Consider the following 12,794-nt stretch of genomic DNA (forward strand, 5'->3'; position numbering starts at 1 on the left):
TTCTAGATTTTGCATCTAAGTGGAATCATGCAGTATATAAATCCTGTGTCTGGCTTATTCCACTTAGCTTTAAGCCCTCGAGGCTAATCTATGTTATTGCTAATGGGAAGATTTTCTGCTTTTTAAGGCTGAATAATATTCTATTCTAAATATATATCATATTTTCTTTTTCCATCTGTTGATGGATATTTGGGTTGCTTCCATGTCTCAGATATTGTGAATAAAATTTCAACAAACTCAGGGTTCAGACATCTCTTCAAGATTCCAATTTCATGTTGATGGGATACAGACCTAGAAAAATTACCAGATAACATGGTAGTTCTATTTTTAATTTTTAAAGGACCTTCATACTGTTTTCTATATTAGCCGCACAAATTTACATCCCTACTAAGAACAAACAAGTGTTCATTTTTTCCAGATCCTCAGCAACACTTAACCTTTTTTAAAATAAAAAATTTTTGCAGTACTGGGGGTAGAACCCAGGGGTATTCTACCTCTAAGCTGTATCCCAGCCTTATTTTTTATTCTTTTTTTTGGGGGGGTGGTACTGGGGTTCCTGGAAGCCTTTCTACCTCCAGGCTACACTCCCAGACCTATTTTTACATTTTTATTTGGAAACAGGGTCTCCTAAGCCAGCGCCCGCGGCTGGCTTCGAACCTGCGCGATCCTCCTGTCTCAGCCTCCCAAGCGCGGGGATTACAAGCGTGCGCCACCACGCCCGGCCTTATTCTTTATTTTGAAACAGGGTCTCACTGAGTTGCAAAGGACCTCACTAAATAGCTGAGGCTGGCCATTAACTGCGATCCTCCTGTCTCAGCCTCCCAAATGCTGGGATACAAGTGTGTGCCACCACACCCGGCTTAACCTTTTTTTAGATCAGCCATTTTAATAGGTGTGAGATGGTATCTCATTAGGGTTTAGATTTGCATTCTCCTGATGGTTTGTGGCAACAGGTACCATTTCATATACCTGTTGGGTATATGCTGATTTTTAATTGCCTGACAGTAAAAAATAGACAATTTTAATTTTATATAGATTTAAATTGTACATGCTTTGCACTGGAGGCTTTTTAAAAGTTAATCACACTATTTCTTTTGTGTGTATTTGTGTGGCACTGGGGATTGAACACAGGAATCTTCTACCTGTCAGCTATACCCACAACCCTATTTTATGAAACAGGCTTGTTAGGCTACTGTGTGCTGGCATCAAACCTGAGCTCTACCTGTCTCAGCCTCTCAGGCAATTAGATGAATGCCATTTCTTCTCAGGTCTCCATTCAGACTTTTTCTTTTTTTACTTGGAATTTTTACTTGGCAGAGAATATGTATTTCAAAATATATTGTTTTTTCATGGTGATACTCAGAGAATTGAGTAAGCCTTCTCATTATAATCATCTAGAAAAAAATTATCAAGTACAATTTTATTCTCTTACAAAAAAACTATGAAATATAACCTTAATTGGATGACTAACTTTCAGAGTAACAGTAAAAATGTCTTTGTTCCATATAGGCATTTTATAAAGCTAATAATCTAAGTATGTTTACCTTTGGCAGCATGGGAGTATCTCTCTTTTTCTTCTTTTCTGAATTAGGGTCATCTAACAAGTCTGGCTCAAAAGTATATAGTTCAGTAAGCTCATTCATAGTAAAGTGACGTTCAACCTGCTGCTGGTCAACAACTCGAAAAGACAGTGACTGCTTCGTTACTTGCCGATCATAAATCTTATCTTCCATGGTTCCCTTTGTAAAAAGAAGGAACAATATAAAAATACATGAAATTGTATAAACATGAGACTTAATCAATGAGAAAAACAGTTACTAGTTAATATGAACTGGTAAATCTTCAAGGTTTACCAGTGCAGTTTACCAGTGTGATAAAGAAAATTCATTAGCAATCTTGGGTAAAGATTTTCTGTTCAGCATGGCATCTGCCATGACAAGAAAATTACGCTACTGATGATCATTCCATATTGTCCAAACAATAGGCATTCTTGTGCTGCTTTATATATCTCTGTAACTGGTGAAGTAGGAGAGCAGGCAGAGTAACAGAGTAAATAGCAATATAGGGTTTAAGAAATAAGAATTTAGGTGGGTAATGAAGTTAGAAGACTAGGCACAGTTTAATTCTTTTTCAGTGTAATATAAGCAATCAACCATCATCATAATCACTTTCATATCAAGTGTCACTTTTTATAATTTCAGGACAGAAAATCAATGCCACACCATTACATATTTAGCATTACAAACTATAATATAAAGAAGCTCTATATTTCAGTAACCGGATAGAGTTTACAATGAGGTCATCAATCTGATAACATCCTAAAGTAGATGAAATAATGAGAAGTCTACCAGTAGAGTCTCTAGTTGACAAGCCCAGATTTAGAGTCAGGTGGTACTATCCAATCCCTAAAGCAGATATATCAGTTAGAAGAGACAAGTTGATTCTATAAACCTGACTGTTACCTTGATATGAATCCACATAAAGGAAATGACTTTTAATTAGAAAGTATTAAATATTTTGTAATAATTCTGTATTAGAACAGTAAGTTAATTTTTTATTTACCCACATTTCTCAAATTAACAGAACGCCAGTGGCCACTGGCTAAATAAATGAATTATAAGTGTTTAACTTTCCCAGACTAGCAGGAAAATACTGAACCTATTAACTCACAAGAAATTATTTTAACCTGAGAGAATTGACACTATAGAAATGAACTGCAAATCAGAAAATCCTGAGGCCAAACTTGCCTTCTGCTGATTTATTAATAGGAATGATATATTCGACTCTGCCTCTCTGTAATACATACATACACACTTGCCACCTCTAAAATACTAGTTTCAACCATTCTTTCAACAGGGAAACACACACATTATAAACTTACCTGAGCTAAGAACCTATACACATAAACAGGCTTAGTTTGTCCAAAGCGATAAACTCTGAATATGCTCTGGATGTCATAAGATGGATTCCAAGAAGCATCGAATATAATTACTCGATTAGCAGCTACCAGATTAATTCCAAGAGATCCCGCTTTGGTGGAAATGATAAACAATCGCCCTCTGAAAATAGAAATATAGAAAGCTTTAGTAAGTAATGCTTTATGGACATTTTAATTATGGTGACTTTTTGATCCAAGGGCAATCTTTTAACAAACTTGAGTTCAGAGAACTCATTTCTTTCTTATGGCAGAAAATAAAATATATCTAAGGAGTGAGGATGGTGACTAATATGGTCAACGGAAGTCTTATTTAAGAGTAAAGAGGTTAAAGGCGACCATTCGCATACAATGCATTCAAGGTCTTAAAGATTTCTGAGTAAATTTAGAAAATTGGTGTAACTTGAGAATCACCGTGTTGGGCACTGTTATGAGCACTAAGTAAAAACTGAAGGACATTCAGTGAGTACAGTAGAGTTGCCTCACATGGAAACAATCATGACAAGGATGAAGGGAGAGATGGGAGCATAAAGGCAAGGCACAGAAATAAGAATAAGACAGGCGTCTCCAGAAAGGCGGTGTCTAACAGAAAAAAACAGATGGATTGCCTGATATTTTGGAACACAAGAGGTTATAATATTTCTAGAGAAGAACATGGGAATGAATTAATGATAGCCACGCTGAAAACTACGCAAATGGTAAGAAATAAATCAATACTTCGACAAAAATAAACAGGAATGCAAAAGGAAAAGTAATCAAAGAATTTTTAAAATGCTTAAGAACATTTACGTATTCGCAATAAGGCAAACATTTTAAAATTTAATTTGAAAAAACTATGCCTAACTTTTTTTGTGTGTGTGTGTGTGTGTGTTTTTAATTTTTTTTATTGGTGCATTATATTCATACAACTTATTTGGGTAAAAAACTTGTGTGTACAAACATGTACTCATCGCTGATTTAACCCCTACCCAACTCCCACCCCATTCCCTTCCCGTCCCTCCTTCCCTTGCTTGGCTTAGTGATTGACTTCGATATGTTTAAGTACATTGTGTGCTTTAGAGATTTTCCTCTTCTCCCCTCCTTTCTCCTCCTTTAGGTTGTCTTGTTTGCTCCTCTTTTCTCCCTAACTCTCACATATTAAGGAAAGCATCTGATTTCTTATTTTTTGTGACTGACTAATCTCACTTAGCATAATGTCCTCCAGTTCCATCCATTTCCCTGAAAATGACGTAACTGAGTTTTTTTTGATGGCTGAGTAAAATTCCATTGTGTACATATCCCACAGTTTTGTAATCCATTCATGTTGATGGACATATGCCTAACATTTTTTGAAATTAGAATCAAGTTTTAAAAAATGTGCTCTCGGGAACCTCCAGTCAAATCGTGGTACATTTCTTAAAGATTCCTTTTCCTAAGCATACATTCTTAGCTTTTATACAGTCAAAACAGTATCAGAATCTGGGTGCGGTGGTACATGTCTGTAATCCCTGTACTTGGGAGGCTGAGACAAGAGGATCAAAGACTTGCAGACAGCCACGGCAATTTACCGAAGCCCTGTTAGTGAGATCCTGTTTCAAAATAGAAAAATAAGCCGGGCATGGTGGTGCACACTTGTAAACCCAGTACTTGAGGGGCCGAGACAGGAGAATCGCAGGTTCACAGCCAGCCTCAGCTACTTCAGTGAGACCCTGCTTCAAAATAAAGAATGAAAAATAGGGCTGGAGGTATAGCTCAAAGGTAGAATACACATGGGTTCAATCTCCAGTACCGCAAATGGCCATGGGTTCAATCCCCAGTACTGCAAAACTGAAAAATAAAATAGGGTTTGGGGGTGTAGCTCTGGAGTAGAATGCTCCTGGGTTCCATCCCTAGTACTGCAGAAAGAGAAGAGGAAGAGAGGAGAAGAGAGGAGGGACAATATCTGAGCTAGGCAGTTTGGCACACTCCTATAATCCTAGTACTTGAGAGGCTGAGATAGGAAAATCTCAGTTTTGAGGATAGCCTCAGGAAGGTAAGGAAACTCTCAGTAACCTAACAGGTTCCTGCTTAAAGCAAAAAATAAAAGGGGTTGGGAGTATAGCTCAGATGTAGAATGCCCCTGGGTTTAATCCCAAGTATCACACACACAGAGAAAAAGACTGTATTTGTATATGCGGTTTATATTACAAACATTTCTTCGAATTTCTTGGTAAACATCATACTTAGCAGTTGCATAATATGTTACTGGATAATTATTTTACTGTTAGCAATATATAAAAGAGAGAAAAAGCTCCTGGATTATAATAAGCACGCAATAATTGCCATATAATACCCTTATTTAAAGCCTTATTTTCCATACTTCTGTTCCAGAAAATGAATGCTAAAATGCCATACCCAAGCTTGGTGTGGTGGTGCACACCTGACTTCCAGTACTGAGGAGACAGACAAGAGTATCTGAGGTTTGTGGCCAGCCTCAGCGATTTAGCGAAGCCCTCCAAAACCTACTGAGACTGTTTCAAAATTAAGAAATGCAAGTGAGCTCTCTTTCTCCTCTCCCTCTTCCCTCTTCCCTCTTCCCTCTTCCCTCTCCCTCTCCCCTCCCTCCCTCCCTCCCTTCCTCCCCCTCTCCCTCGTCTCCCTCTTCCTCTCCCTCTCCCACTCTCTCTAGCTACTGGGGATTGAACCCATTATAACTTTAATCTACACCTCATCCCTATTTTTCCGGTACTGGGAATGGAACCCAGGGACATCCTACCTTCAAGCTACATCCCCAGCCCTATTTTTATTCTTTACTTTGAATCAGGGTCTCACTAAATTGCAGAGGGACTCACTAAGTAACTGGGGCTGGCAAGGAACCTGTGATCTTACTGTCTCAAACTCCCAAGTACTGTGATTACAGTACTCAGCTTCCTATTTTATTTATTTATTTATTTATTTATTTATTTATTTATTTAGGTACTAGCGATTGAACCTAGGGGCATTATACCCGCACCCCTATTATTTTTTATTCTGTATTTTGAAACAGGGTCTCACTAAATTGAAGAGGGCCTCACTAAGTAGCAGAGGTTGGCTGTAACATGTAACCTTCCTGCCTCAGCCTCCTAATTACTGGGATTACAAGCTTGCACAACCACACCCAGCTATTTTTTAATTTTTAAAACAAAAGTCATACTAAGCTTTGGAGGGATTTGCAAATTGCTGAGGCTGGTTGTGAGCCTGCAATCCTCTTGTCTCAGCCTCCCAAATATTAGGATTACAAGCATGGGCCACCAACACCTGGTTAATATGTTGTTGTATTTTCATTCAATTCATTTTTATTTCCTTTGCAACTTCCTCTGTGACTCATAGGTCAAGGATTTTTTTTTATTTACAAGCATTTGAAGACGTGTGTGTGTGTGTGTGTGTGTGTGTGTGTGTGTGTTACTAGGGATGGAACCCATGGGGATTCTACCTGCAAGCTACACCCCTAGCCCCATTTTTTATTCTGTATTTTGAAACAGGGTCTCACTGAGTTGCAAAGGGCCTCACCAAGTAGCTGAGGCAGTTTGTGAACTGCAATCCTCCTGTCTTAGCCTCCCAAATGCCGGGATTAGAAGTGTGCGCCACCACGCCCAGCTTGAAGATTTCTATTGTTGATTTATTTTTTAATATTTTTGTGTGGTACTGGGGGTGGAACCCAGAGGCTTTCTACCTCCAAGCTATGCCCCCAGCCCTATTTTTATAGTTTTATTTGGAAACAGGGTCTCACTAAGTTGCTGAGAGCCTCACTAAGTAGCTGAGGCTGGCTTCAAACCTACGTGATCTTCCTGTCTCAGCCTCCCAAGAGCGAGGATTACAAGTGTGCACCACCACATACAGCTCTATTGTGGATTTAAAGTTGGATTTAGCCGGGCGTGGTGGCGCACGCTTGTAATCCCCGCACTTGGGAGGCGGAGACAGGAGGATCATCGGATCGCACTGGTTCGGAGCCAGCCTTGCTGGCTTAAGAGACCCTGTTTCCAAATAAAAATTAAAAAAAAAATAGGTCTGGGAGTGTAGCCCAGACGTAGAAGGGCTTCCAGGAACCCCAGTACCACCAAAAAATTAAAATAAAAAAAAATAAAGTTGGATTTAATTATGCTCAGGTAAACTCTTTGATTTAAATTACCCCATTATGTTGGATATTTAATAATAAGACTTCAGAGTTTTAATTTGTAATTCCTTGGTTACTAGTTTCAGGTATATTTTAGTTTTCATTTCGAGAGCTAAAACAATAAGGTTTATTTGACTTCCAGGAAGATGGCAGCCGAGGGAGGCAGCATATAACTGTCCTGCTGACGCTCAATCTCTATCACGGTGAAAACAGCATCAGCAATAGAAAGGTGGCAGAAAAAAGCTAGACACCTGACTTCAAATTATAATACAAGGCCATAATAATAAAAACAGCATGGTACTGGCACAAAAACAGACACAAGGGTCAATGGCCAAGAGAAGAAGGCAGAAACGAATCTGCACATCACAATCAATTGATTTTTGACAAAGGCCAAAAACATATACTGAAAAAAAGCCTCTTCAATAAATGGTATTGGCAAAACTGGTTAACTATATGCAGAAAAATGAAAATAAACCCTACTTTCTCACCCTATACAGGAGTCAATTCAAGATTATCAAAGACTTGAAGATCAGACAAGAGACCGTGCAGCTCCTTAAAGGCGGCACTGCTCCAACATTTCAGCACACAGGCACAGGGCAAAAACATTCTCAACAAGACCCCAAATACACGAGAAACTAAAATGTGGACCAGCACGTAGGACTGCATTAAACTGTAGAGCGTCTGTACAGCAAAAGAAACCACCAAGGACCTCAACAGAGAGCCAAGAGAAAGGGAGAAAAGTTTTGCCAACTATCCCTCCAATAAAGGACTAATATCAGACGGGCATGGTGGTGCATGCTTTTAACGCCAGCATTCGAGAGGCTGAGACAGGAGGATCACATTTCGCAGACAGCCTCAGCTAAAAATCTATGATTCTGGATTTTAGTCTTCTATCAGTCTAACTCACAGATATCTTCCATTCTGTAGGCTCTTTCTTTAGACTCTTTATGGTTTCCTTTGCTGTACAGAATATACAAAGGGCTTTAACCCAATCAAGATATGAGGCCATTGAAATAGACAATAAATAAGAGATAAAAATGGCCAAAAAATACATGAAAAATGTTCAATGTCGTTAGCAATCAGGGATGTGCAAAATTATACTGACATTCCATCTAACCCCAATTAGAATGGCAATCCTCAAGAAGTCAAACAAAAAGAGATGCTGGCAATGAGGTGGGAAAATAGGAACTCTGCTACACTGTTGTTGTGATTGCAAATTAGTGCAATCTCTATGGAAATCAGTGTGGAGATTTCCCAGCAAACTGGAAATGAAATCGTAGAAGGAAACACTAAAGCAAGTGAATTTCCTCATGTATGAATTTAAAATGGATCTTAAAAATCTCTCTATTGCATACAATTTAGCGTATCAGCTGCTATGATCCTATTTATTAGTACAGATAATTTGTTTACTATAAAAATTTTCTACTGCTATCTATCTCTTGTTTTTATGTATTTGGCAGAAGCATCTATAAATCAAGCATCTTTTGTTTAGGTTTAAGATTACTGTATTTTTTCCCACTTTATGGGAGATGCCATTAATTATTTAAATATCTTTAAATTTCCTGGTCTAGCAAAGAAATCTTCATGATCAAAAAGGAAAAAGTTCCACAAGAGTAGGAAAAAGCAAGATTCCTGGATTATAGTATATAGGGGAACTTAAGGAAGTTTTAATTTTTAGGCTTTCTGTCTTGGAGGACTTTTCACAATGTCATATATAACCAAATAGGTTGGCTACCTGGCTTCCAGTTCAAAATTCGAATCAGTGGGGTCCAGGGTAAAGACCTATCTGGGTTATTATACAATACACTAATACATCAAATTTTTCATGTAAATGCCCACTGCAATTACAATACCACTGAAAAGCAGGTGAATGGCTTTGTTGACCATATAACCAGGCTTACGAACGTCAACTCGGCAGCTTTGATGGCAGGCTTGGCGTGATGGGCAAAATAAAAAAACTTCAGGCAAATAGGAAAAGACCACTGTGCTCCTGGACTGTGTCCTTCAGGGACGTTAGCTTCTAACTATAAAGAAGCCAGCTTGGTAATTACGGTCAGTTTCTCTCTGTATCCTTTAGGGCAGTTAGGATGAGATTTACCATACCTGGCTAGGCAGTGCCTGAACCCCTTGTCAGCAGTGAAAAAAGCTATATGAAATGGACTTGTAGCCATCATCAACCCTTAAGATTAAGGGATCCAAGTCTCAGAGGGGGAAAGTGAGGCAGGATAGGAAAAATTTAAAAATAGGCAACATTGGAAACAAACTTGAAAAGAAAACTAAGATTAAAATCTAAAAATGTAGCTGGGCATGGTGGCACACATTTGTAATCCCAGTACTTGGGAGGCTGAGACAGAAGAATCGCAGGTTCACCGCCAGCCTCAGCAACTTAAATGTGGCCCTCCGCAACTTAGTCAGACTGTTTAAAAATAAAGAATAAAGCCGGGCGTGGTAGCGCACGCTTGTAATCTCAGTGCTTGGGAGGCTGAGACAGGAGGATCGCACAGGTTCGAGGCCAGCCTCAGCTACTTAGTGAGGCTCTCAGCAACTTAGTGAGACCCTGTTTCCAAATAAAATAGAAAATAGGTCTGGGAGTATAGCTCGGAAACAGAAAGCCTCTGGGTTCCACCCCCAGTAACACCAAAAACAAAAAAAAAAAAGAAAAAGAAAAAGAAATAGGGCTGGGGGTGTAGCTGGAGGTGGAATGCCCCCTGGGTTCCATCCCCATTACCATACAAATAAACATAGGATGACAGGTGTAGCTCAGAGGTAGAATGCCTGGGCTCAGTCCCCAGTATGAAAAAAAAAATCTAGAAACGTCATTATCCTTACCTTTATCCTATAAAATCCACTTGTTTTTTAGACAAAAGGCCTCAGTAGGCCCACACACTTAAATAATAATGGCCCTTCTCCCCACCTGAGATTGCTAAAATGCTTCGTAAACAAAATATCCATAAGAAAGATCAATCTCAGTGCCATCCAACCACCAAACATGACCATTGTGTACTCCTACCCCCCCCAAGAATCTCCTACAAAATAAGAACTATGAAGTCCCCAAAACACTCTCTCCCCCTGGAGATGGCCTGTGCTCTTCCTTGAATGTATATCACCCCACTTTCCTAAATAAACCTGTCTTTGTCTCTGCGAAAAAGACGGCTCTCTACAGATACAGAAAAGGTTTCACACCTCACATTAGTTTCATCGTTAAATTCTTCAGCCCACTTCTTCCTTGACTGCGCAGTAGTAGAGCCATCTAAGCGGTAGTAGTCAATGTTTCTGAGCCACTTCCCTTCACCTGCAAAGTTAACAAGAAAACACAAAAGGGATGTGATACAGTGCCTGTGCTAGCAGATTTTCTTCCATGCTCACCACTTTAAAAATATATTATTTGTAAAGTAACACATATGCTTTTAAAACCAAAGAGTAATTAACTGCACTACAAATAAAATTAGCTGCAGTGGCACGCACATGTAATTCCAGTACTTGGAAGGCTGAGATAGAAGAATCTGAGATTCAAGGCCAGCTTCAGCAATTTAGTGATACTTGCAAAATCAAAATAAAAAGAGCTAAAGTTATTGCTCAGAGGTAGAATGTCCCTGGGTTTAATTCACAGTACCAAAATACAACCAAATCACCAGAGATTTCATTCAAATATATATTGATGTGTACGTTTTTGTGGTACTGGGAATTGAACTAAGGGGCATTCTACCTCTGAGCCACAGTCCCAGTCCTATTTTATTCTTTATTTAGAAACAGAGTCTCATTAAGTTGCAGAGGGCCTCACTATGTGCTGAGGCTGGTAGTGAACCTCCTATCCTCCTGGGAGGCCTCAGCCTCCCAAATACTGGGATTACAAGCATGCACACCACAACTGGCTTTTATAAATGTAGGTTTTTTGTTGGTGGTAGTGGTTTTTTGTTTTTTTTTTTTTTTTTTTTTTTGCGGTCCTGGGGATAGAAGCCAGGGGAATTATATATTCGAGCCTCACCCCCAGCTCTATTTTTTAATTTTTTTATTTCTTGAAACAGGGTCTCTCTGAGTTGCAGAGGGCCTCACTAAGTAGCTGAGGCTGTCTGCGAACCTTGATCCTCCAGTCTCTGCCTCCCGAATACTGAGATTACAAGTGTGCACCACCACGTCCGGCTATAAATGTATATTTTTAAAACCAATTTTACCTATATGAAAATTTCTTAAAAGCTTTTCTATAATTAGACTCTTTTAATACTGCAAAAGAAGATGTTAAACTGCACTTTGCTCAAGAGCTTGATTTTTAATGAAGTCTGTAAAGGGCCAGGCCCCCCACCTCTTTTTTTGTGGTACTGGGATTGAACTAAAGCACATTCCATCTCTGAATTATTGCCTCGGTTCCCCCCACACACCTTTTTTTTTTTTTTTTTGAAACAGGATCTCACTAAGTTTGGAAGGGCTTGCTAAGTTGCTGGCACTGACTGTGAACCTAGAATCCTCCTGTCTCAGCCTTTGTGGGTACAGGAATTACATCATAGGAGTGTGCCACCTGCCCTACCTGCTTTTAACAATTTAGTAATTATTTGGTGAAAAATAGAGAAAAATAATGTCTTTATTCATTCACTGAACAAGTATTTACCGAGTACCTATTAAATGCCCAAAACCTCTACTGGTCACCCATATATTTCAGCATATATTTCCTTTTTAAGAGTATGTGTTGAGACAGAGAGAACTTAAACATGTAAGTTAGATAACATTTATGCAGGGCTTGCATTTATAAAAAAATACTAAGGGAGTAAGTGCTATAAAATGTTAGTATTTTATCATACTTAAGTTTGCATTTTAATTCTTTTTGTGTATGTGTGGCACTGGTGATGAAACCTAGGGGCATTTTACCTGCAAGCTATACCCATAGCCCTATTTTTTATTCTGTGTGTGTGTGTGTGTGTGTGTGTGTGTGTGTGTGTGTCACTGGGAACTGAACCCAGAGGCAATCTACCTCTAAGCTGAACCTCCCGCCCAATTTTATTTTTTGGAAACAAGGTCTCATTAAGTTGGGGAATGCCTCGCTAAGTTGTCAAGGCTGGCTGCGAACCTGCAATCCTCCTGTCTCAGCCTCCCAAGTACTGGGATTACAAGTGTGCACCACCACACCTGGCTTTTATTCTGTGTGTGGGGGTTGGGGTGGTATAGAACCCAGGGACTTGTTACTCCGGGCTACACTCTCAGACCTATTTTTTATATTTTATTTAAAAACAGGGTCTCACTAAGTTGTTGTCTCAGCTTCCCAAGTACTGAGATTATAAACCTGACTGTGTGTGTGTGTGTGTGTGTGTGTGTGTGTGTGTGTGCGCGCGCGCGCGCGCGCGCGTATGTATGTGTGTGGTATTTGGGGTGGAATCCATAGGCTTTCTACCTCCAGGCTATACTCCCAGCCCTATTTTCTATTTTATTTGGAAACAGGGTCTTACTAAGTTGCTGAGAGCCTCACTAAGTAGCGGAGGCTGGCTTCGAACCTGTGCGATCCTCCTGTGTCAGCCTCCCAAGTGCTGGGATCACAAGCGTGCACCACCACACCCAGCCCGACTTTTTTTTTTTTATCTCAATCTTCACTTTTTTTTATTTTATTTTTTGTGGTGCTGGAGATTGAACCCTGGGGCACTCTATCTCCATGCTATACATACTCCAGCCTTCTTTTATTTTTTGTCTTTGAGACAGGGTCTCACTAAATTGCGGAGGACCTCACTAAGTAGCTGAGGCTGGCCATGAACCTGGAGCCTCCTG

The 12,794-nt window shown here is 39.5% G+C and overlaps 1 protein-coding gene across 1 annotated transcript in view; it reads right to left on the bottom strand.

Moving 5' to 3' along the window:
* The window catches only part of ATRX (ATRX chromatin remodeler), a gene marked incomplete at both ends in the record, with an annotated part of 162,023 nt that overhangs the window by 16,696 nt on the left and 132,533 nt on the right, over positions 1–12,794 (bottom strand). The window contains 3 exons of the mRNA XM_080719003.1: positions 1,545–1,739; positions 2,882–3,059; positions 10,230–10,338. Of these exons, the coding sequence (XP_080575129.1) occupies positions 1,545–1,739; positions 2,882–3,059; positions 10,230–10,338 (482 nt within the window). The remainder of the gene's footprint in view (positions 1–1,544; positions 1,740–2,881; positions 3,060–10,229; positions 10,339–12,794) is intronic.

This window comes from Muscardinus avellanarius, assembly GCF_963383645.1.
Source record: "Muscardinus avellanarius genome assembly, chromosome: X".
Lineage (NCBI taxonomy): Eukaryota > Metazoa > Chordata > Mammalia > Rodentia > Gliridae > Muscardinus > Muscardinus avellanarius.